The sequence below is a fragment of the Musca vetustissima genome, unplaced genomic scaffold (genome assembly GCF_032173495.1).
Source record: "Musca vetustissima isolate MV318-11 ecotype Yass unplaced genomic scaffold, APGP_CSIRO_Mvet_v1 utg5251, whole genome shotgun sequence".
NCBI classification, from domain to species: Eukaryota; Metazoa; Arthropoda; class Insecta; order Diptera; family Muscidae; genus Musca; species Musca vetustissima.
Window position 1 is genome coordinate 223,052 of NW_026885056.1, and position 25,312 is coordinate 248,363.

The 25,312-nt window shown below is 33.6% G+C and overlaps 2 protein-coding genes across 2 annotated transcripts in view; one reads left to right on the forward strand and one right to left on the reverse strand.

The window, feature by feature from the left end:
• The window catches only part of LOC133332158 (juvenile hormone esterase-like), a 29,310-nt gene extending 12,067 nt beyond the window's left edge, over positions 1–17,243 (forward strand). The window contains exons 2-6 of the mRNA XM_061540537.1: positions 10,077–10,277; positions 12,384–12,527; positions 12,597–13,487; positions 16,706–17,004; positions 17,066–17,243. Coding sequence (XP_061396521.1) covers positions 10,077–10,277; positions 12,384–12,527; positions 12,597–13,487; positions 16,706–17,004; positions 17,066–17,243 — 1,713 coding nt within the window. The remainder of the gene's footprint in view (positions 1–10,076; positions 10,278–12,383; positions 12,528–12,596; positions 13,488–16,705; positions 17,005–17,065) is intronic.
• Positions 17,244–17,675: 432 nt separating this feature from the next.
• Positions 17,676–23,114, reverse strand: LOC133332159 (uncharacterized). Its single transcript, XM_061540538.1, has 3 exons — positions 22,859–23,114; positions 22,608–22,775; positions 17,676–17,926 (listed from the first exon to the last, which is right to left on the reverse strand). The coding sequence occupies exons 1-3, from the start codon at positions 23,112–23,114 to the stop codon at positions 17,676–17,678; spliced, it is 675 nt and encodes a 224-aa protein (XP_061396522.1).
• Between the last annotated feature and the right edge of the window lie 2,198 nt (positions 23,115–25,312).

A 25,312-nucleotide genomic window follows, 5' to 3' on the forward strand; every position in this document is an offset into this window, starting at 1 on the left:
TGTATAGGTCTGGAAAAAAATGTCTTTGAAAATCCATGCCTTGTATAGGTCTGACAACAATTTTCTTTGAAAATCCACATCCAAAATCTACGCCTTTTATAGGTTCGGAAAACGTTTTTTTTTTTTGAAGAATCCACTCATTGTATTGGTTTGGAAATAATATTCTTTGAAAAAAGCATCGAATTTATTGATTTTTGTTTTATGCTCCATATATGGTTGACATTTTGAAAAATAATTATTTCAAGGATAATCTAAGAGAACATATTTTAAAGTTTATTTTTTCAAGGACCGCGTAACTTTGATTTTTAATGAATATTTTTCAGTATCGCCCAGACATTGATTATTTTAAAGAATAATAAGCGCTGATTCTTTAACAAATATTTTTTTCAGTAACAAATAAAATGATGGTCTTCTATTTGTAGAAAACCATTAGAAGTTTTCTAGCTTTAGGGAATCTGCGGGCATACTCTACATATTAAAGAAATATATTACTATCCTTAATATATAATATTCCGATTAATTTTCAAGATGGTGTAGCTGGTGATCTAGTCGTTGTTTGCCAACATTTCCCAACGTTTGTGGTTAAAGTCTACACGAGTTAAGCTTTTGTTGTTGTCGTTGTTAATTTGTTAACATGAAATTGAAAACCATTTTAATTTGTTGCAATGCAATTTGATATCGACAACAAATTATTCGACGATATACAATGTATTGGTTACCACAAAACATCGATCGCATTGACCGATTATTTTATTCCGCAATTTACAATGTAAGCAATTATTTGGGAAAATATTTTATATAGAGACCCACAAAATGTTTCGGAGGGGGAAAATTGAGAGCCCAGAGAAATGTTACTAGACACATGTTACTGAGTAATTGACCCGATTCTGTCTGGCATGTTCAAATGGAATGTCGATATCTACGTGATTTTCTTGTCGATTTTTTGTTCTGCATTGTTAGCACTTTTTTTTGTAAAACGTTCTTATTTTTAAAATTCGTAGTTAATTTTAATTAAAATCAATGACAAATTCTGACGCCAGTCACTGAACAATTTATTGAATGAAAGAATAATAATTATTTAAAAAAATCCACGCCTATTTTATGCCTTGAAAAATATTTTTTAAAAAAATCCACGCCTATTTTATGCCTTGAAAAATATTTTTTAAAAAATCCACGCCTATTTTATGCCTTGAAAAATATTTTTTTAAAAAATCCACGCCTATTTTATGCCTTGAAAAATATTTTTTAAAAAATCCACGCCTATTTTATGCCTTGAAAAATATTTTTTAAAAAATCCACGCCTATTTTATGCCTTGAAAAATATTTTTTAAAAAAATCCACGCCTATTTTATGCCTTGAAAAATCCTTTTTTAAAAAATAATTTTTTATGCCAGAAAATTATAAAAAATCACGCCTATTTTATGCCTTGAAAAATATTTTTTAAAAAATCCACGCCATTTGTGGGTCCCTTGAAAAATATTTTTTAAAAAAATATTTTTCATAAAAATATTTTTTAAAAAATCCACGCCTATTTTAGTCCTTGAAATAAACGTCCCTTAAAAAAATCCTTAGTCCTTGAAAAAAATATTCTTTAAAAAAATCCACGCCTATTTTATATTTAGTAAATTTTTCTTTAAAAAATCCACGCCTATTTTATGCCTTGAAAAATATTTTTTAAAAAATCCACGTCTCTTGATCACCTTGAAAAATATTCTTTAAAAAATCCACGTCTCTTGATCACATTGAAAAATATTCTTTAAAAAATCCGCGTGAAAAAATATATTTTTAAAAAATCCACGCCTATTTTATACCTTGAAAAATATTTTTTAAAAAATCCACGCCTATTTTATACCTTGAAAAATATTTTTTAAAAAATCCACGCCTATTTTATGCCTTGAAAAATGTTTTTTGAAAAATCCACGCCTATTTTATGCTTTGAAAAATATTTTTCAAAAAATCCTCGCCTATTTTATGCCTTGAAAAATATTTTTTAAAAAATCCACGCCTATTTTATGCCTTGAAAAATATTTTTTAAAAAATCCACGCCACTTGATCACCTTGAAAAATATTCTTTAAAAAATCCGCGTGAAAAAAATATATTTTTTAAAAAAACACGCCTTGTATAGGCCTGGAAAAAACCACGCCTTGTATAGGCCTGGAAAAAATCCACGTTTTTTATAGGCCCGGAAAAAACCCACGCTTTTTATAGACCCGGAAAAAATCCACGCCTTTTATAGGCCTGGACAAAGTCCACGCGTAATATAGGCCCGGGAAAAAATCCACGCCTTTTATAGGCCTGGAAAAAATCCTATTTTGGGCCTGGAAAACATATTCTTTAAAAAATCCACGCCTATTTTAGACCTGGAAAATATTCTTTAGAGGTATTTCGCGTGCAAACAAAATATATTTTGTAAAAAACCACGCCTTGTATAGGCCTGGAAAAAATCCACGCCTTTTATAGGTCTGGAAAAAAATACACGCCTTTTATAGGCCTGGAAAAAGTCCACGCCTTGTATAGCCCGGGAAAAATCCACGCCTTTTATAGGCCTGGAAAAAATCCACGCCTTGTATAGGCCTGGTAAAAAATCCACGCCTTGTATAGGCCTGGAAAAAAATCCACGCCTTGTATAGGCCTGGAAAAAAATCCACGCCTATTTTAGGCCTTGGAAAATATATTTTTTAAAAAACCCACGCATGTGTGGGAGCACACAAAATGTTCTTCAAAAAAAATCCACACCTATTTTAGGACTAGAAAATATTCTTTAAAAAATTTTCTTCTTTTTTTTACGAAAAAAATTTGAATATTGAAAAAATATTCTCCCTGTTTTCTTTCTGTGTAGTAAATATTTGCAAAAAAATGTTTTTATTTTTTCACTAAAAAATTAAAAAAAAAACAAAAAGAAAAAACGCTGTTTTTGTCTCGTTGACAGATATTTTTTTGAACCGTTTATTTATGCTCTCTAACTGCTTAGCGAAAAAAGAGAGTTATTTATTTTTTTGTTGTTATTTGTCAAAAAGAAAACGGGACGACGATCGTTCGTCCAAATACTACGGTCGAAGAAAAGGTGTTGATCACTCTGTTAGTAGAAGTCGGCCGATATACTCGTGCTTATAGATCTCGTCCGAAGTCCGTTTGTTTGTCGTTAAGCTACGGCGTTTTGTTTTTTTGCGAACATTTTTGTCCCGTGCCGTTAATACGCTGTTTTTCTATTCACCCGAAATAAAAAGTTCGGTGTTAGGTGAAGTTAACAAAAATAAAAAAAAAAAAAAATATTTAACCGTCGGCAATTAAAAAAAAATATATTTGAAAACGCTTTAATATATTAATGTAAATAAAACGTGGGCCAAGTGATATATTTAAATAACGCCCGCCATACAATTGTAATATAAAAATATTATTAAAATTAATTTGAAAATAAGTTGTAAAGCGATAATTATTGCGGTAATGAAATTGTACAAAGTCAAATTCTAAAGGGATTTAAAAAATAATTGAATATATAATAAAAAAATAAATATATATAAGTGTTTTTGTAATTAAAATTGTTAAAAGGTGAGAATTTGCTATTAAAATTTAAAAAAAGAGTGATTTGAAATCTGAATCGACTAAAAAATAAAATCGGTTCTTTTTGAAGGCGCATATATTCAAATTCTACATAGATCGATCTCCTTTTAATTTGGAATAACAAAGACAAACATATACATATATTATTGGAAACAAATTTGAAATTAATGTGCACAAAAAAACTATTAGCAATATTTAGTGCAAAAGACCAATGTAAGTCCGTCGGATTTAACAAATAAATTTTTATGTAAATAATTAATATTTTTCTAAAGTCTAAAATGAAGAATAAATATCTTTTGAATCTGAGAAAAACTATATATTTTTCGAATATACAAAAAAAATATATTTTTTAATATAGAAAAAAAAAAATATATTTTTAAATGAGACTCAAGAATTTGATTTATTTTTTTTTCAAAACATTTACAAGCCTTGGATTAAAAAATATATTTTTTTATTTTAAAAATGTTTTGTAAAGGAACAAAAAATGATTTTTTAATATTATTTTGTGAATTTTATATTTTTTTTTCAACACAGCAACAATGTGTGGTTTTTGTGAAAATATATTTTTCGAAGTAAAAGGTTTGGATTTCGTAAAAAATATTTTTCAAGCACAAGACATGAATTTTCAAAAATATATATTTTTTTCATAGATTTTTGTGCGGATTTTTGTAAATTGTTTTATGAAGCAATGACAAGACCTTTCAAAGCAAACACAGATGTGACTTTGTAAAAAAAACTTTGGATTAAAAAAAATATTTTTCAAAGCATCCTCTAACAAGGGATGAAGTTAAAAAATAATTTTTTAAATAAATAAATATATAAATATTGGGAAAAAAGAAATCCATTATTTTTCGCCAAATGGCTGTACTGATAGATTTCTTGTAAAGTATCGATCAAACAATTTCAGATTTATGCTCGTTGGAAGGGTGACATTTTGCAGTAAAAAAAATATTGTGCTGTTTTTTGTTTGGTGCATTAAGTTGTGATTTACAGGATTTTTAAAATGGAAGTGAACAAAGAGAAAATTCGGTACATTTTACAATTTTTTTGATAAAGCCAAAAATGCAAGCCAAGCGGCTAAAATTGTGAATGGTGTTTATGGTTCCGATACTGTAACAGCCAATTATGTGCAATTTTGGTTTCGTAGATTCCGTTCAGGAATTTTTGATGTTAAAGATGCACCCCGCACAGGAAGGCGATCGTCGAAAATGTCGATAAATCGGAGAAATGAAGTTGACCGGCATGCCGTAACATGTCGTAACATCGCCCAGGAGCTAAAAATCGACCATAACTGTTTTAAATCATTTACAACAAAACGGATTTCTTTTTCCCCAACCTAATATATCGAAGCAACCTCAAGGAGTGGATTAATTTTTTTCAAAGCAAATAAAAAATATGTTTTTTTCAAGGCAACCGCAAGGAGTATATAAAAAAAAAACGGCATTCTTCACAGCAACCACAAGGAGTGTAATAAAAAAATATACAATTTTCAGAGCAACTTCATCGAGCAAAGCGTGGACTGTATAAAATTTTTTGTTTGTTTTCAATGTAACCACTCAACATAGTTTTTTAAAACAATATTTAAAAAATTCATGAATTTCTAATGCAAGCAGCCTGGTAAAAAAAATAAATATATTTTAAAGCAAAATATTTTTTTAACAAAAGTGGTGTATTTAAAAAAAAGTTAATTAACCTCAAAAAGGGCGCGGATTTTATGAAAATATTTTGTTCAAAGAAATTACAAGAATTCAAATTTTTAAAATATTTTTTCTTAAAGCAATCTCCACTAAATATTTAGTTAAAAAAAAACTTTTAAGGCGTGAAATTTAAAAACAATATTTTTTTACAAATGCCTGATATTTTTAAAATATTCTTTGTGAATTTTTGAAAAATATTATTATAGATGTTATTATCAATATAATATTATTTTTCCATGGACCCACAAGCCGCTGTTTTTACAAATTTAATATTTTATCAAAATATCCAGGAGTCAAAGTAAGCACAGAGACTTTTTTTAATATTTTTTTAAACAATCACAAGAGGATATCCATTTTTTCTCACATTTTCAACGATGACAGTTAATATTCTCATGACACATAAATATGACACACGTGCTGTCTGACTTTTTGATGATCAAATCTAGATCACTGTTTGAATTATTGAAAAACAAAACACTGAATTTATAATTTTCATGAATTGAATATTCCAAATAATGACGTCAATAGAATATATTAATTTGTCATAAAACAAAAATATAATTTTGAAATAAAAATTAAGTGATTTAAAAAGTTGTATTTCCTTGCACGGCTGGATTTTATTTAGGGTAGAAATGTTTGAAATATTTCCCAGAAGTTGTTATAGAAATTCTTAAAAATAGACCAAGTCTTTGATATTTTTAAAAATACACATTTTTATACAATTTTCTTAAGGGGAGTTTACCCGATTAAAAATAATCTCTCCTATCAATGATATTTTTTATTGATGTATTCTCAGTATTCGAAATAGTTTATGAGCACTGAGATTATCATCAGTCCATGCGGATTTTCGGTAGTCAAAGAAGAAGTTTTATGACCTGTAGATATTTTGCCTTTGTTCAAAAAATAACAACAAATACATTTGCGTATAACAGCATGTCCTAGCTGTGTGGTCGAACGATCTATTTGTTGATAACTCCAATGTGAGAAACACTGGGACTTATTTTAGATTTCCAAAATGATATTTCAATGAATGCGCAATAACATTTGGCCAATTCAAAATAGAAATAATGATTGATTATAAGTAGTACCGAAATTTTCAAGATTATTGATTTTTTTTGTGAATTTTCTATACAATGTTGAATTTTTGATAAGATAACCTAATACTTGCTAGTCCAAAATTAAAAAAATATATTCTAATAAAAAAATAAGCAAACTTGAAGAGATAATTGTTTCATATTTAAGGAAGTAAAATGACGGAATTTTGATTCCGATTATGCTGTTCGGGGGGTAGTGGTAATTTATGTTTGTCATCGAATCATCAAATAATATACCTTACAATGTTTTGAACACAACCAAAATCTATTTAAAATTTGTTTAATCCTTGTCCTGTATAGGTCCATGATAAATATTTAGGCCTTGAAAAATATTCTTTAAAATATCCAAGTCTATTTTATACCTTGAAAAAGTATTTTTAACAAATTCACGCCTGTTTTAGGCCGTGATACGTCTTAAAAAATATTCTTCACAAAATCCACGCCTATTTTAGGCCTTGATACGCCTTATAAAATATTCTTCACAAAATCCTCGTCTATTTTAGGCCTTGAAAAAATATTCTTTTATAAAATCCACGCCTATTTTAGGCCTTGAAAAAATATTCTTCACAAAATCCTCGTCTATTTTAGGCCTTGAAAAAATATTCTTTTATAAAATCCACGCCTGGTATAGGTCTGGAAATATTATTCCTTTAAAAATCCACGCCTGGTATAGGTCTGGAAATATTATTCCTTTAAAAATCCACGCCTGGTAAAGGTCTGGAAATATTATTCCTTTAAAAATCCACGCCTTTGGTAGACCCTTGAAAAAATATTCTTTAAAAAATCCACGCCTTTGGTAGACCCTAGAAAAAATATTCTTTAAAACATTCACGCCTTTGGTAGACCCTTAAGAAAATATTTTTTAAAAAATCCACGACTTTGGTAGAGACCCCTGAAAAAATATTCTTTAAAAAATCCACGCCTTTGGTAGACCCTTAAAAATTAGTCTTTAAAAAATCTACGCCTTTGGCCGACCCTTGAAAAAATATTCTTTGAAAAATCCTTTGGAAATATTATTCCTTTAAAAATCCACGCCTGGTAAAGGTCTGGAAATATTATTCCTTTAAAAATCCACGCCTGGTAAAGGTCTGGAAATATTATTCCTTTAAAAATCCACGCCTTTGGTAGACCCTTGAAAAAATATTCTTTAAAAAATCCACGCCTTTGGTAAACCCTAGAAAAAATATTCTTTAAAACATTCACGCCTTTGGTAGACCCTTGAGAAAATATTTTTTAAAAAATCCACGACTTTGGTAGAGACCCCTGAAAAAATATTCTTTAAAAAATCCACGCCTTTGGTAGACCCTTAAAAATTAGTCTTTAAAAAATCTACGCCTTTGGCCGACCCTTGAAAAAATATTCTTTTAAAAATCCTTTGGTAGACCCTTGAAAAAATATTCTTTTAAAAATCCACGCCTTTGGTAGACCCTTGAAAAAATATTCTTTAAAAAATCCACGCCCTTGATAAACCCTTGAAAAAATATTCTTTAAAAAATCCACGCCTTTGGTAGACCCTTGAAAAAATATTCTTTAAAAAATCCACGCCTTGTATAAGTCGTTTGAAAAAAGATTCTTTAAAAAAATCCATGCCTTGTATAGGTCCTTGAAAAAATATTCGTAAAAAAAACTCGCCTTGTATAGGTCGTTGACAAAATATTCTTAAAAAAATCCAGACCTTGTATAAGTCGTTTGAAAAAATATTCTTAATAAAATCCACGCCTTGTATAAGTCGTTTGAAAAAAGATTCTTTAAAAAAATCCATGCCTTGTATAGGTCCTTGAAAAAATATTCGTAAAAAAAACTCGCCTTGTATAGGTCGTTGACAAAATATTCTTAAAAAAATCCAGACCTTGTATAAGTCGTTTGAAAAAATATTCTTAATAAAATCCACGCCTTGTATAAGTCGTTTGAAAAAAGATTCTTTAAAAAAATCCATGCCTTGTATAGGTCCTTGAAAAAATATTCGTAAAAAAAACTCGCCTTGTATAGGTCGTTGACAAAATATTCTTTAAAAAATCCAGACCTTGTATAGGTCCTTGAAAAAATATTCTTTAAAAAATCGACGCCTTGTATAGGTTCTTCAAAAAATATTTTTTAAAAAATCCACGCCTTGTATAGATCCTTGAAAAAATTTTCTTTAAAAAATCTACGCCTTTGGTAGACCCTTGAAAAAAAATCCACGCCTTGTATAGGTCCTTCAAAAAATATTCTTTAAAAAAGGTCCTTAAAAAAGTATTCTTTAAAAAATCCACGCCTTTATAGGTCCTTGAAAAAATATTCGTAAAAAAACCTTGCCTTGTTATAGGTCGTTAAAAAAATATTCTTAAAAAAATCCACACCTTGTATAGGTCCTTAAAAAGTATTCTTTAAAAAATCCAAGCTTTTGGTAGACCCTTGAAAAAATATTCTTTAAAAAATCCACGCCTTTGGTAGACCCTTGAAAAAATATTCTTTAAAAAATCCACGCCTTCTATAGGCATTAAAAAATATTTTTAAAAAATCCACGCCTTTGTTAGACCCTTGAAAAAATATTCTTTAAAAAATCCACGCCTTTGGTAGACCCTTGAAAAAATATTCTTTAAAAAATCCACGCCTTCTATAGGCATTAAAAAATATTTTTAAAAAATCCACGCCTATTTTAGACCTTGAAAAAAAATATTTTTAAAAAATCCCCGCTTGTTTTAAATTCCCATTAACAATATTACGGCAATAGAAAAATCGTGTATGTTCGAAATTATCATGAAAATGAATATATATTTCAATTTTTCTCTCTATCCTCTCACTCTCATTAAATTCTAGCAAAGAGTCAAGCATAACCAATAACTGACCTATCACAAAATGAAAACACTGTTATTGGCTACTATCAGACCTCCAGTCAATTCACGATTTTGTGTTATCAATTATTAAAAAAAAAACGATCTTCACTTCGGCTAACACACGTTCGCTTGGCTAAATTTAGATCTGTTATCACAGTAGCTAAATTTGCTATGTGTGTGTGTGTGCGCGAGCCTAAAAGAATAAATTTAGCGCCATTCCAAAAATAGATATGACGCTCAGCAACGTTTTGGGGTCCATGGAACCGGATTTTCTCCATAGGTACGATTGCCGAAAAAACCAACTGGATTTGATTGTTTTTTAATAGATGTTGACATCATGCCTAACATAATGGCGTTTGGATGGGAGAAAAATCCCCGCCAATAAATATATCTGTCAAATCGAAACAAGAACAACTTATCGACCGACCAACCAACCAACCAACTTGTCCTACCAACCAATGATCGGCCACCGTTTGGATACAGCCATTAAATCGCAACAATGTTTGGACCCATTAAATTATTCACAAAGATAGATGGCGCTTAGAAATCGCTAATCTGTCCGGCGCATATAAATTAGCCAGCTCACATTTAATTATGTTGATTAGTTTTGAAATGTGTGTTGTATTGGCATTTTGTTGTTTTTATTGCTGTACTAATTAATTAAATGTGTTAAAAGTTCCATGGCAGAAGCAAATATAAATCAATTCGCTGGATTTTGCTGATTTTTAATTAATTAATAAATTTGTTGTTGTTGATATTTGTTGTTCGATTTTATTATTTATAGCATTGTTTTGTATTTTTATTTATTTTATTTTTAGATTTCGAACTTTCCCATAGAAACATGTTGTGTTTTTTCTTTAAATGTCTAATTGCTGCGATAACTCCTTTGGTGTTCACTGTGTCGCAGGTCATAACCTCATCACCACCGGCGATCCAGCAAAATGTTGAAGGAAGTTATGATTACCGGTTACCAGCTCAACCCAAGGTCTGTGCACCATTTGCCGGCTGTATGATAGGCACCGTGATGCCTGGTTATCGGATATCCAGTTTTGAGGCATTTATGGGAATACCATATGCCCTGCCACCGGTTGGGGATTTACGATTTAGTGTAAGTATTGAAAATCAACACCCAATTGAGCCTCCTTAAAAAATCCAAGTTTATTTTAGACCATGGAAAAAGAATTCTAAAATAATTCAAGTCTATTTTAGGCCTTGAAAAAATATTCCTTAACCAGGAAGGAAAGTACCTACTGAACCGTTTTTCACGAAACTTTGCGCACATCATTCTATACTCAATTCAGTACGCTATGTAAAATATCGTTCAAATCGAATGATATATGGGGACATTGGTACATCATTTACATAAAATCGGACGAAAATATATATGGGAGCTATATCTAAATCTGGACCGATTTTCACGAAATTTAACACACATCGTTTTAGACTCTATTCAGTACGCTATGCCAAATTTTGTGGAAATCGAATGATATATAGGGACTTTGGTACACTATTTACCTAAAATCGGACGAAAATATATATGAGAGCTATATCTAAATCTGTACCGATTTTCATGATACTTTCCACACATCATTCTAAGCTCAATTCAGTACGGTATGCCAAATTTCCTGCAAATCGAGCAATATATAGGGTCTTTGGTGCACCATTTACATAAAATCAGACGAAAATATATACGGGACCTATATCTAAATCTGAACCGATTTTCATGAAATTTAACACACATCGTTTTAGACTTAATTCAGTACGCTATGCCAAATTCCGTGCAAATAGAAGAATATATAGGGTCTTTGGTGGACCATTTACGTAAAATCGGACGAAAATATATATGGGAGCTATATCTAAATCTGGACCGATTTTCACGAAACTTTACACACATCATTCTTGGCTCAATTCAGTACGCTATGTCAAATTTCGTGCAAATCGAAGGATATATAGGGTCTTTAGAGCCTTATTTACATAAAATCGGACGAATATATATAAGGGAGCTATATCTAAATCTGAACCGATTTTCACGAAACTTTGCACACATCATTCTAGACTCAATTCAGTACGCTGTGCCGAATTTCGTGCAAATCGAAGGATATATAGGGTCTTTGGTGCACCATTTACTGAAAATCGGACGAAACTATATATGGAGCTATATCTAAATCTGAACCGATTTTCACAAAATTTAACACACATCGTTTTAGACTCAATTCAGTACGCTATGCCAAATTTTGTGGAAATCGAATGACATTGGTGCACTATTTACCTAAAATCGGACAAAAATATATATGGGAGCTATATCTAAATCTGGGCCGATTTTCACGAAACTTTGCACACATCCTTCTAGACTCAATTCAGAACGCTATGCCAAATTTCGTTCAAATCGAAGGATATATAGGGACTTTGGTGCACTATTTATCAAAAATCGGACGAAAATATATATGGGTGCTATATCTAAATCTGAACCGATTTTCATGATACTTTGTACACACCATTCTAGACTCAGTTCAGTACGCTGTGCCAAATTTCGTGCAAATCGAAGGATATATAGGGACATTGGTGCACCATTTACATAAAATCGGACGAAAATATATATGGGAGCTATATCTAAATCTGGACCGATATTCACGAAATTTAACACACATCGTTTTAGACTTAATTCAGTACGCTATGCCAAATTTCCTGCAAATCGAAGAATATATAGGGTCTTTGGTCCACCATTTACTGAAAATCGGACAAAACTATATATGGGAGCTACATCTAAATTTGAACCGATTTTCCCAAATTTCAATAGGGTTCGTCCCTGGGCCAAATATGTGACCTATGCCAACTTTCACCCAATTCGGGTCATATATGCGACCTGTACTTTGTTTACAACTAAACATGGATAGACAGATAGACGGACAGACGGACGGACGAACATGCATAAATCGACTTAGAAAGTGATTCTATGCATATTCTCAAAAGGAATCCATCTCGTTTCCTTTTGCTTGTTGAAAACATATGTACAAAGACATAATACCTGTACCACAGTGTGGTGAAGGCATCCACGCCTATTTTAGGCCTTAAAAAATATATTTTTTTAAACTCACGTCTATAAAACCCCATTAAAAACCATACCAGCCCTGAAAATTTGTCACTCTACTATGGTCTCTGAAAATCGTCTTTAACAAATTCAACCAATTGCTTCTTTCTTTTATTCTCCTTACAGCACCCCAAAGCCTATCCCCGTTCGAATGATGTAATTAATGCCACAGTGCCCAAATCGGATTGCATACAGAAAAATAGTCTAATCCCGAATCCCCAATCAAGTGGCACGGAAGATTGCCTTTACCTAAATGTGTACCGGCCCATTGTAAGTTGTAAACAGTTATTTAATAGCTATCCTCTCTCCTAACCCTCATTCCAAACAACTTTCTCCCAGAAACGCAACACTGCAGAAAAATTACCCGTTATGGTGTACATTCATCAGGGTGGTTGGTTTACCGGTTCGGTGAATCCAACAATTGTGGGTCCCGAATATTTTATGGATACGGAAGATGTGATTTTAGTAACCTTCAATTATCGTCTAGGTGTTTTTGGTTTCCTATCCACCGAGGACGCCATAGTGCCGGGAAATTTCGGCCTCAAAGATCAAACGCTGGCATTGAAATGGGTACAGCGGAATATCGCCGCCTTTGGTGGCAATCCCAAACAGGTAACACTGTTTGGACAAAGTGCTGGTGGGGTGTCGGCCCACATGCATATGTTGAGCAAACATTCAGAGGGCCTCTTTCATGGCGTGATATCAATGAGCGGAACGGCAAATGTACCCTTTGGCATAAAACAGAATTCATTGCGATTGGCCCAGGCCACAGCCAAACATTGTAACATCACAAATGCCGAGCATTTGAGTACGGCGAAGTTGTTGAAGGCCCTCCGATCGGTTGATGCTGAGACATTGTTGCAAGCAGCAGATGCCATTAAATATTGGGATGTTGATCCGTTGACGTTGTATCGGCCTGTGGTGGAAAATTTCGATAGCCCCGATGCATTTTTTACAGAAAATCCGGAAGAGATATTAAAGCGGGGTGATTATAAGGCAGTGCCATTTATAACTGGTGTTGTACCGGATGAGGGCGCGGTACGTGCTGTGGCCATACTTGAATCACAGGCTCTGCGAAAAACATTCAATGAAGATTTTGATAATTTATTGGAGGAGTTTTTGGAATTGCCAAAAAGTCTGGGTGGTCAGAGGCGGAAAGCTTCGATGGACAGCATTGTAAGAGAGTATTTTGAGGGGAAGCATGAGTTGTCGAATCGTGGTTTTATTGATGTAAGTATGCAGTTTTGAGTTTTATTTGAAATTGATTTAAATTAAAATTGAAAAAAAATATTCCTTGAAATTATCGCCTCTACACCATTAAAAATTTGTACCCTTGAAAATTTACGCTTCTAGACCACATTGATTGGTCTTTTACAATTTATTTTAATCATCAACTCTTCCTTAGACCTTCTCCCAATTTTGCTGTGGACCTCCATTGCGTATGAGTAATCGGTTGTTTTCAATGGTAGTGTATACGCACCAGTGAACGGGTAGTTAGTGCATTGGCATTTCACTAGACGTTAATTTTAATTTTAAAAAATATCTTTTAAGGGAACCCCCCCCCCATTCTCGATTTTAATTTTTCAAGATTTTCAATGGGCTAGTAAATCAATGCCTATGCTTGTTAAGGTTTGTAATTTTGCTCATATATATTTGAAGATTTAAAAAAGAAGAAAAATAATTTCCAAAAAAAAAAATGTAATTGCTTTGTTGTTGTTTTTTTATTAAAGAGAAGTTCATATTTTTGATGGCGGGCATGATAACTCCTCACTGGAACATCGGAATCCGAATATTCCAACGGTGTTCGAAAGAGTACATGTCTGGCTCTCGTATGAACTAGGATTACTGTCTTCGCTCTAAAATTAACAAAATGGCGGACCTTTGAAAAAAATATTTTTGGAAAATCGCCGATTTTTGACCAAAAACCAAGTTAAAAAAGAAAGAAATTCACCGATTGGCTTAATCCTAGTTCATACAATAGCTATACACTCACAGAGAAACGTGTAAAAATTTGGAATCGATTGGGTTATTAGTTTTTGAGTTATCGTGCCCGCCATTCGCAAAAGAGAAAAACGCGTTTAAAGTTTGAGAAGCCCTTCAGCCGTCACTTGATGCTGACACAATAAATCGACTATATCTTCAAGAGTTCTTGAGATTTTCACTTGAAATTTTGTAGGGACATTCTTGAAGTAGTGTAGATTCTAATTAAATAAAAAAATTTAATTTTGACGCCGAGAATGGGGGGGATGTCCCATTAAGTCGATTTATGCATGTCCGTCCGTCTATCTGTTCATGTTAAATTGTAAACAAAGTACAGGTCGCATTTTTGATTCGAATTAGATGAAATTTGGCACAAGTCACTTATTCGGCCCAAGGACGAACCCTATTGAAATTGGGAAAAATTGGTTAAGATTTAGATATAACTCCCACATATATTATACTTCGATTTTATGTAAATGGTGCACCAAAGTCCCTATATATCTTTCGATATGCACGAAATCTGACACAGCGTACGGAATTAAGTCTAGAATGATGTGTGTTAAGTTTCGTGAAAATCGGTTCAGATTTAGATATAGCTCCCATTAATTTATCGTTCGATTTTATGTAAATGGTGCACCAAAGTTCCTATATTTGCACGAAATTTGCACGATTTGCCATAGCGTACTGAATTGAGCCTAGAATGATGAGTGGGAAGTTTCGGGAAAATTGGTTAGTATTTCGATATAGCTCCCATATATATTTTGGTCCGATTTGAGGTAAATGGTGCACCAAAGTCCCTTTCTATCCTTCGATTGCCACGAACTTTGGCATAGAGTACTGAATTAAGTCTAGAACGATGTGTGTTAAATTTCGTGAAAATCGGTTCATATTTCGATATAGCTCCCATATATATTTTCGTCCGATTTTTTGTAAATGGTGCACCAAAGTGCCTTTCTATCCATCGATTGCCATGAAATTTGGCATAGTGTAAAGAATAAAGTCTAGAAGGATTTGTGTTAAATTTTGTGAAAATCGGTTCAGATTTAAATATAGCTCCCATATATATTCGTCCGATTTTAGGTAAATGGTGCATGAAAGTCCCTTTCTATCCTTCGATTGCCATGAAATTTGGCATAGCGTATTGAATTGAGCCTAGAATGGTGGGTGGTAAGTTTCGGGAAAATCGGTCCAGATTTAAATATAGCTCCCATATATATTTTCGTCCGATTTTAGATAAATGGTGCACCAAAGTCCCTATGTAACTTTCGATTTGCACGAAATTTGTCATAGCGTACTGAATTAAGTCTAGAAGGATGTGTGTTAAATTTCGTGAAAATCGGTCCAGATTTAAATATAGCTCCCATATATTTGTTTTCGTCCGATTTTAAATAAATGGTGCACCAAAATCCCTATGTAACCTTAGATTTGCTCGAAATTCGGCATAGAGTACTGAATGGATTCTAAAATGAGGTGCGGTAAGTTTCGGGAAAATCGGTACGAATTTCGATATAGCTCCCATATATATTTTTGTCCGATTTTTTGTAAATGGTGCACCAAAGTCCCTATATAACTTTCGATTTGTACGAAATTTGGCATAGACTAGAAGGATGTGTGTTTAATTTTGTGTAAATCGGTTCAGATTTAAATATAGCTCCCATATATATTTTCGTCCGATTTTAGGTAAATGGTGCATCAAAGTCCCTTTCTATCCATCGATTGCCACCAAATTTAGCATAGCGTACTGAATTGAGTCTAGGACGATCTGTGTTAAATTTCGTAAAAATCGGTTCATATTTCGATATAGCTCCCATATATATTTTTGACCGATTTTTTGTAAATGGTGCACCAAAGTTCCTCTATATCCTTCGATTTGCACAAAATTTGGCATAGAGTACTGAATGGAGTTTAGAATGATGTGTGGTAAGTTTCGAGAAAATCGGTTCGGATTTCGATATAGCTCCCACAAATACATATATATATATACATATATTCGACCGATTTTACCTAACACCAAACTCCTAATGTTTGTCCGATTAACACGAAATTTTGGTCAATGTATCAAATTGAGACTTGAATGATGGTATTGGGTTTTGTTGAAATTTGTGCGGGTGCAGCGATAGCTTCCATATGTATTTCGGCGCTTACCGAATGCGTTTATCAATTTTGCTATAAATGGTTGTCCATGAATTTGTCCCATGGTACGCGGACGACTCTAAATCTGCCCGAATGAAATTAAAGACATGAGTGTGTTCCTTCGAGGGAACATTGGCATGCAGTTGTAAGGATACATATGTATAATATACCCAAAGTGGTGAAGGGTATCATATAGTCGGCCCAGTCTGAAATCTATTTTTAAAGACTAATAAAAAAATCATTTAATCTTGTAATCTATATTTTTTATTTGTGCCTTTTTAATATGAAAATGTGATGATATGTAATAATAATAAAAAATTCTATTTATTTTTCAGGTCGTCACCGATCGTGGTTTCCATTATCCATTCTATAATACGATCAAGACCTATATCAGTACCGTTAATACTGCCAAATCTCCTCTGTATCTCTACTATTTCAATTATAAAGGACCCCACTCGTATAGCACCATCTATTCGGGAGGTATGACCAGCTACGATTATGGTGTGGTGCATTGTGATGATTTAATCTATTTATTCCGATCGCCATTGCTGTTTCCTGATTTCGAGAAAAATTCAACACATGCCAAAGTCAGCAGTGCTTTTGTTCGGCATTTTGTGGAATTTGCCAAGAATCGGTGAGTTTTCCTGGAAAAAAATCGGAAATTTATTTTTTTAATTTCAATATTTTTTTTACAGTAAACCTTACCCCTCCACGGAATGCAGTGCTGAGACCTTCCCCTATGATTCGGAAAATGCCATTTGTGATTATGTCGCATTTGAAAATGCGCCAAATAATTCGTTTCATATTAGCAAGCAGCAGAAGTTCAATGTTTCACGAATGCAGTTTTGGGATGAAATTTTACGAAGGGAGTAATCAAAACTTGGCAGGCGGGACGAGATGAGATGATTTGAAAAGCGAAGCAAGTGTTCAATATAGCTAAGACACCAAAAAAAAATGATATGTATACAAATTTATATTTCTTCCTTTCTCTCCGATGGTCCTTTGGATCAAGCCCCCTCCCGATAGATATTTGGAACCATAACCATACCAAATTTCGTTGTTACCTTTATTGTTTTTAATTTTTAGTAGAAATATATATTTTTTTTATATATTTTATATATTTAAGATTTTTTATACCTAATTTTTAGTTTGTATATAAATTTTTGATATGTATGTATGCATTTTATTACTTAAGACACACACACACACACCCATGTACTCATATACATAATAAATACTATATTAGTAAATCCATTAGATATTAAAATAGAATTAGAAAAAAGATTTGTGAAAAATATAGAATTTTCATTCAATATCCATTTCATCTAAACGTGAACGAACACGATTTTTTCGTTTATTTTTCTTGGTCGGCGGTGGTAGGAAATTCTCCAGAAATTCAATGGTGTTACGTATAGTTTCAGCACTTATATTTCCAATATGATCACGATCGAAATAGACAACGGGTACGGGAGCTTCAGTTGAGACGAGATGGGCGCACTGGCAGCGTTGTGGCGATACGGTGATCACTTCCAGATTTACCGGTGTGGTTGTGGGTGCTGAAAATTAGATGAGAATATTTGTGAAAATAATAATTCAAAATAATTTTTGAACATTTTTAAGCAACAACATAAGGCGTGGAATTAAAAAAAATATTTTTCAAGGACAAGACTTTATTTTTTCAAGGAACCACATAGGGGCGGATTTAAAAAAAAAATGTTCAAAAAGCAACATATGCGTAGATTTTTAAAAAATATTTTACCAAGAAGCCACATATGCGTGGATTAAAAAAAATACTTTTACCAAGAAGCCACATATGCGTGGATTTTTAAAAAAATATTTTTTAAAAAACCACATAGGCGTGGATTTTTTTAAAAAAAATATTTTTACCAAGAAGCCACATAGGCGTGGATTTTTTTAAAAAAAAATTTCACGAAACCACATAGGCGTGGATTTTTAAAAAAAATATTTTTTCACGAAGCCACATAGGCGTGGATTTTTTAAAAAATATTTTTTTCACGAAGCCACATAGGCGTGGATTTAAAAAAAATATATTTTTTCAAGAAGCCACATAGGCGTGGATTTAAAAAAATATTTTTTCAAGAAGCCACATAGACGTGGATTAAAAAAATATTTTTTCAAAAAGCCACATAGGTGTGGATTTTATAAAAGAATATTTTTTCAAGAAGCCACATAGGCGTGAATTTTTTAAAAAAAATATTTTTTTCACGAAGCCACATAGGCGTGGATTTAAAAAAAATATTTTTTCAAGAAGCCACATAGGCGTGGATTTTTTAAAAAATATTTTTTTCAAGAAGCCACATAGGCGTGGTATTTTAAAAAATATTTTTTTTTTTCAAGAAGCCACATAGGCGTGGATTTAAAAAAATATTTTTTCAAGAAGCCACATAGGCGTGGATTTAAAAAAATATTTTTTCAAGGAGCCACATAGGCGTGGATTTTTTTAAAAAATATTTTTTTTTCAAGAAGCCACATAGGCGTGGTATTTTAAAAAATATTTGTTTTCAAGAAGCCACATAGGCGTGGATTTAAAAAAATATTTTTTCAAGAAGCCACATAGGCGTGGATTTTTTAAAAAAATATTTTTTTTTTCAAGAAGCCACATAGACGTGGATTTAAAAAATACTTTTTTTCAAGAAGCCACATAGACGTGGATTTAAAAAAAAATATTTTTTTCAAGAAGCCACATAGGCGTGGATTTAAAAAAATATTTTTTTCAAGAAGCCACATAGGCGTGGATTTAAAAAAAATATTTTTTTCAAGAAGCCACATAGGCGTGGATTTAAAAAAATATTTTTTTCAAGAAGCCACATAGGCGTGGATTTTTTAAAAATATTTTTTTCAAGAAGCCACATAGGCGTGGTATTTTAAAAAATATTTTTTTTAAGAAGCCACATAGTCGTGGATTTTATAAAAGAATATTTTTTGAAGAAGCCACATAGACGTGGATTTTATAAAAGAATATTTTTTCCAGGCCTGAAATAGGTGTGGATTTTTTAAGAAATATTTTTTCAAAGCCTACATTTTTTTCAGGGTATATTTTTGAAGACCTAAAGTGGGCGTACGTTTTTCAGGGTATATTTTTGAAGACCTAAAATGGGCGTACGTTTTTCAGGGTATATTTTTGAAGGCCTAAAATAGGCGTGGTATAGAGTGTATACCACCTAGCCAAGATGAAGTCAGAATAACAATCAATCGGCTGAAGAATTATAACGCAGCAGGTGCCGATGGGTTACAAGCCGATCTATTCAAGACTGGTGGTCAGATGCTGGTCGGGAGCATGCACCAGCTGATTAGTACAATTTGGCTAGAAGAATACATGCCCAATGATTGGAACCTCAGCATCCTGTGTCCCGTGCACACAAAAGGAGACAAGACGATATGTGTCAACTATAGAGGAATTAGCCTTCTTCCCATCGCATATAAAGTGCTATCCAGCGTACTGTGTGAACGACTGAAGCCAATGGTCAATGACATTATTGGACCATACCAACGCGGCTTCAGACCTGGCAAATCCACCATTGTCCAGATTTTCACTCTGCGCCAAATCCTGGAAAAACCCCACGAAAAACACATCGACACATTCCACCTATTCGTCGACTATAAAGACGCATTTGACAGCCCTAGCCGTTCAGAGGTTATAAAGCCATGTCTGCGTTTGGCATTCCTGCAGGATAACTTTAACTGGCACAAGATCAGCAGTTAAAGTCGGAAAGGACCAATCGAAGCCCTTCAATACCGAACGAGGATTCAGACAAGGTAATAGTTTGTCGTGTGACATTTTTAACATCCTGCTGGAAAAGGTCATACGAGAGGCAAAAGTGAACAGAAATGGCACTCTGTACACCAAACAACACATGTTACTCGCCTACATCGATGACATCGACATAATGGGTCCAACATTGACAGCGGTAACAGGCACCTTTGAACAAATTGAGAAGGAGTCTGTCAAAGTGGGTCTGGCAGTAAACAACGAGAAGAACAAGCTGATGGTATCAACGCGCAAGACGTCCAACATTGAACCAACTGTGGAACTTGAGTACTACAGCTTCCAGGTAGTCAAAGATTTTATATACCTTGGGACCGCCATAAATAAAACGAATGACACCAGTTTTGAAATTCGGAGAAGGATAGTGATGGCCAACCGATGCTACTATGGTCTGAGCAAACAACTCAAAAGCAAGGCCACCTCCTGCCAGACCAAACTCACACTCTACACGACGCTGATACTACCCGTGCTGTTATACGGATCTGAGGCATGGGTACTTACGCAAGTTCTCCGAAAGATCTATGGGCCGATCTGCGTTGACGGTGAATATCCCCGTCGAATGAACCATGAATTGTATCAGCTATTCTCGGACATCGACATTGTTAGACGTATTGAGCTGCAGCGACTACGTTGGCTAGGTCATGTTGTGAGAATGGATGAAGATGTCGCAGCCTAGAAGGCATATAAAAGCGAACCAGCTAATGGTACACGCAGAAGGGAAATGCCACGAATAAGATGGAAAGATCAAGTCGAATACAATAACGCCGAAAATGGTCTTTCAAATTTGAAAAACTGCGCAAAAGACCGATGCACCTGGAAATCTTTTCTAAGCTCGGCTTATGCAACAAAAGTTCTGTCACAAGCTAGCTAAGTAAGTGAGTAAAATAGGCGTGGATTTTTTAGACAATATTTTTTTCAAGGCCTAAATTAGGCGTGGGTTTTACAAAAGAATATTTTTTCAAGGCCTAAAATAGGCGTGGATTTTACAAAAGAATATTTTTTCAAGACCTAAAATAGGCGTGGATTTTTTTAAAGAATATTTTTTTTCAAGGGTTTACCAAAGGCGTGGATTTTTTAAAGAATATTTTTTCAAGGGTCTACCAAAGGCGTGGATTTTTTAAAGAATATTTTTTCAAGGGTCTACCAAAGGCGTGGATTTTTTAAAGAATATTTTTTCAAGGGTCTACCAAAGGCGTGGATTTTTTAAGGAATATTTTTTCAAGGGTCTTCCAAGGGTCTACGAATATTTATTCGAGGGTCTACCAAAGGCGTGGATTTTTTAGCGAATATTTTTTCAAGGTATTTTTTAACGAATATTTTTTCAAGGGTCAACCAAAGGCGTGGATTTTTTAAAGAATATTTTTTCAAGGGTCTACCAAAGGCGTGGATTTTTTAAAGAATATTTTTTCAAGGGTCTACCAAAGGCGTGGATTTTTTAAAGAATATTTTTTCAAGGGTCTACCAAAGGCGTGGATTTTTTAAAGAATATTTTTTCGAAGGTCTACCAAAGGCGTGGATTTTTTAAAGAATATTTTTTCAAGGGTCTACCAAAGGCGTGGATTTTTTAAAGAATATTTTTTCAAGGGTCTACCAAAGGCGTGGATTTTTTAAAGAATATTTTTTCAAGGGTCTACCGAAGGCGTGGATTTTTTAAAGAATATTTTTTCAAGGGTCTACCAAAGGCGTGGATTTTTTAAAGAATATTTTTTCAAGGGTCTACCAAAGGCGTGGATTTTTTAAAGAATATTTTTTCAAGGGTCTTCCAAGGGTCTACGAATATTTATTCGAAGGTCTACCAAAGGCGTGGATTTTTTAGCGAATATTTTTTCAAGGTATTTTTTAACGAATATTTTTTCAAGGGTCAACCAAAGGCGTGGATTTTTTAAAGAATATTTTTTCAAGGGTCTACCAAAGGCGTGGATTTTTTAATGAATATTTTTTCAAGGGTCTACCAAAGTCGTGGATTTTTTAACGAATATTTTTTCAAGGGTCTACCAAAGGCGTGGATTTTTTCAGGAACCAAGAAAGGACTGATTTTTATAAGTATTTTTCCGAAGAGCAGAAAGGAGTGAATTTCTTAAAAAAAATATTTTTCTACGGACCAAAACGAGGCGTGGGTTTTTTTAAAGAATATTTTTCTAAGGCCTAATTTTACTTAAGATTTGTGGATCCTTAGGTTGACCCTGACAACGATAGAACTTCACTACTTCAACCTTAGATAAATCCACTCTATCATATGGTCGACCCCTTGAGTAGCATAACGGCGGCGAAGTTTTCGTAGAGTGAGCATTAATTCCTTGTTTTTCTTTTTTTCTGGACTATCGACATTTTTTTCAAATATTTTTTTTCAATTTTTTTTCGAATCTCCACATTAACATCTTACAAATACCTTATACTAAACACACAACACCGAATTACAATAAGAAACAAAACTTCAAATGACTACTTACAAAATATCGGACGAAAACATTCTTTAATTTGTATCCATTTCTGACAGAACTGTTTTATCGAACTATCGTTTTGATTGAAAAATGTCCGCGCGGCAGCATTGACCTGAGTTTGCATAAATGGCGGTATAAACGGCCATTTGCCTTTGGCAGCAAAAAAGCAAATTATATCTAAACGAAGACATAAACGATAGTAGACGGCAGTGACCAATTTGTTCCGTTATCTCTCCCGCGATGCAACGAGAGATACTTACATGGAATATTGAAAATCTTCAAAAATCCCTTATGTTGATCCAAACGCTTCAGGGCATATATATTTCGCCTCTCCTCCTGGGGTCGCTTGAGGGCACTTTGACTACGATTACGACTGTGACGCATTGTTGTCAACGCAAAGGGTATCTCTTCGATGCGTACGCTGTTCATGTAGGCCTCCGTATAGAGTAGTTCATCCAAAACGGCCAGCAGATAGAGGGGAACAATTAGCCACAGGAGTTTTGCTTTTAAAATCATTTTCGTTTTTCGAATATCCGTTCCGTGTTTTTTTTCAATTCTAAACAGGTTAAGGACTTCCAGTGAACTAAATGTCGATTTCATTTCATTTTCATCAACTACATTTTTCCTGTGGGATAGCACCAAATTCGTCGGGATTCCATGTTCGGTTCGTTTATGTGCAAGTGCACGCAACCGTTTGTTTATGTGGGTATGTATACATGTTTGTCGGGATAGTGTATCGGGATACGTGTAATATGGAATTGACACATTACAACATGTTAGGGAATGGTGGACAGAGGCGTGGCAGAGATGGGAGAATTGGATTCGAAAAAATATTTTTGAATTTGAAAAAAAAAATATATTTTTTTGGAGGACTTTTTTAAGGAGTGTATTTATACCCTACGCAACTATGTTGTCAGGATATTTTAGCTTTGCGCAGCCCCAAGAGTTTGTAACGCCGCGAAATATTGGTCCTTTAAGTATACCGACTAGCTGAGTCGATCTAGACATGTGTGTCCGTCCGTCTGTTCATTATAATTTGTAAGCACGATACAGGCCACAGTTATGGACCAATCTTCATGAAATTTTGCATGTAGGATGGGTTCTGGCCAATGAAGACCCCTATTGTTTTTGGTAAAGGTCGGTTAATATTTAGCGAGTCAAATGGACCAAATACTTAATTTTTGTCGGTTCTTCTCGTCCTTCCAGAGGCCCAAACATCACGATTTTTTACATGGAGATGCAGATCGCGTCAAAGAATAAACATGCCTGTTTTGATAAAGATTGGTACATATTTAGTGGGTCAAGTGGTCCCTGACCCTGAAAAATTACAAAAATTATAGCTTTGCGCAGCCCCATGAGTTTGTAACGCCGCGAAATATTGGTCCTTTAAGTATACCGACTAGCTGAGTCGATCTAGACATGTGTGTCCGTCCGTCTGTCCCTGAAGGACATAGACCCAAGAAGTTGATAGTATATCCAAGAGGAGTGGTTGACATTTTAATTGATACCAATTATATATTGTCGTACGTACTCGGATGTGGAAGTTACACTGATCGCTTTAAAATTTTTTATGAGGATCCAGGTATGGTCAAGGACAACGCCTATAATTTTCGGTGTTGATCAGATAATAATATTGGGATGAAGTGGACCGACAACTTATTTTTTGTGTTTTTTTCGAGTCGATTTATAGGCCACAATTGAAAGTCGAACATCAAAACACAACCCACGGTGAAGGGAGCCTGGACAAGTAATTAGAAGGGCTGTGCTGAATATTAGTCAAATTCGTAAAAATGTCTATGTAAGGAAGAGGTGCCGTTGAACTCTAATCGGCAAGAGGTTGCAACTATCACGAAATATTGGCCAGGCTCAGAATAAACATCTGCAAAAAGTCCCATGGTAGTTGTGTAGGGTATCGTATGGTCGGCCCGGTCCGACTATACTGCTCACTGGTTTTATAAAAAAGTTTTGAATAAATTTGCTGGTGTGGATTTAAAAGTGAGTGTGGATTGTTGTAGGTGTGTAGGCGTGATATAAGGCTGGGTTTTTGGAAATTCGAACTAGAAGGGTACGAAAAGTACTAAAATTTACTTTATATGGAATACAGGCTGGGACGTGGTGTTGATGTATGGAAATGGTTTAAGAAATTCATATTTAAGTGTATAAAATACAAAATGGTACTAAATTCGGTAACTATTTGCATTTAGTTGAGTGTATAGAGATGGAATCCTTAAAATCGGTATTAGGACTATTATTGGAGTACAGGATTGATGTAGCTTTAAAAAAATCGTACTTATGTGTACGAAAAGTACTAAATGGTACTAAATTTGATGTAAATTGGATTTAGGTGAACAGATAAAGCTGGAGTCTTCAAATTGAGAATTAAAATAACTGTTGGAGTGTAGTTTGGAAAATTCGTAGTTACGTAGGCACGAAAAGTACTATATGGTACTAAATTTAGTGCAATTTGGACTTTGCTTGAAAGGAAGGGGCTGAAAACCTGAAATTTGGAATTAAGATTACTGTTGAAGATTCAGATGTAGAGACATTTTTGAAAATTCGTATTTATGTGTACGAAAAGTACTAAACGGCACTAGATTTGGTACAATTTGGATTTGGGTGAATGTGCAAAGAGCTGGATACCTAAAATTTGGAATAGTAGTTGCTGTTAGAAAAATAATTGAGATATGGAAGCATAGGACTTATATGTACTAAAT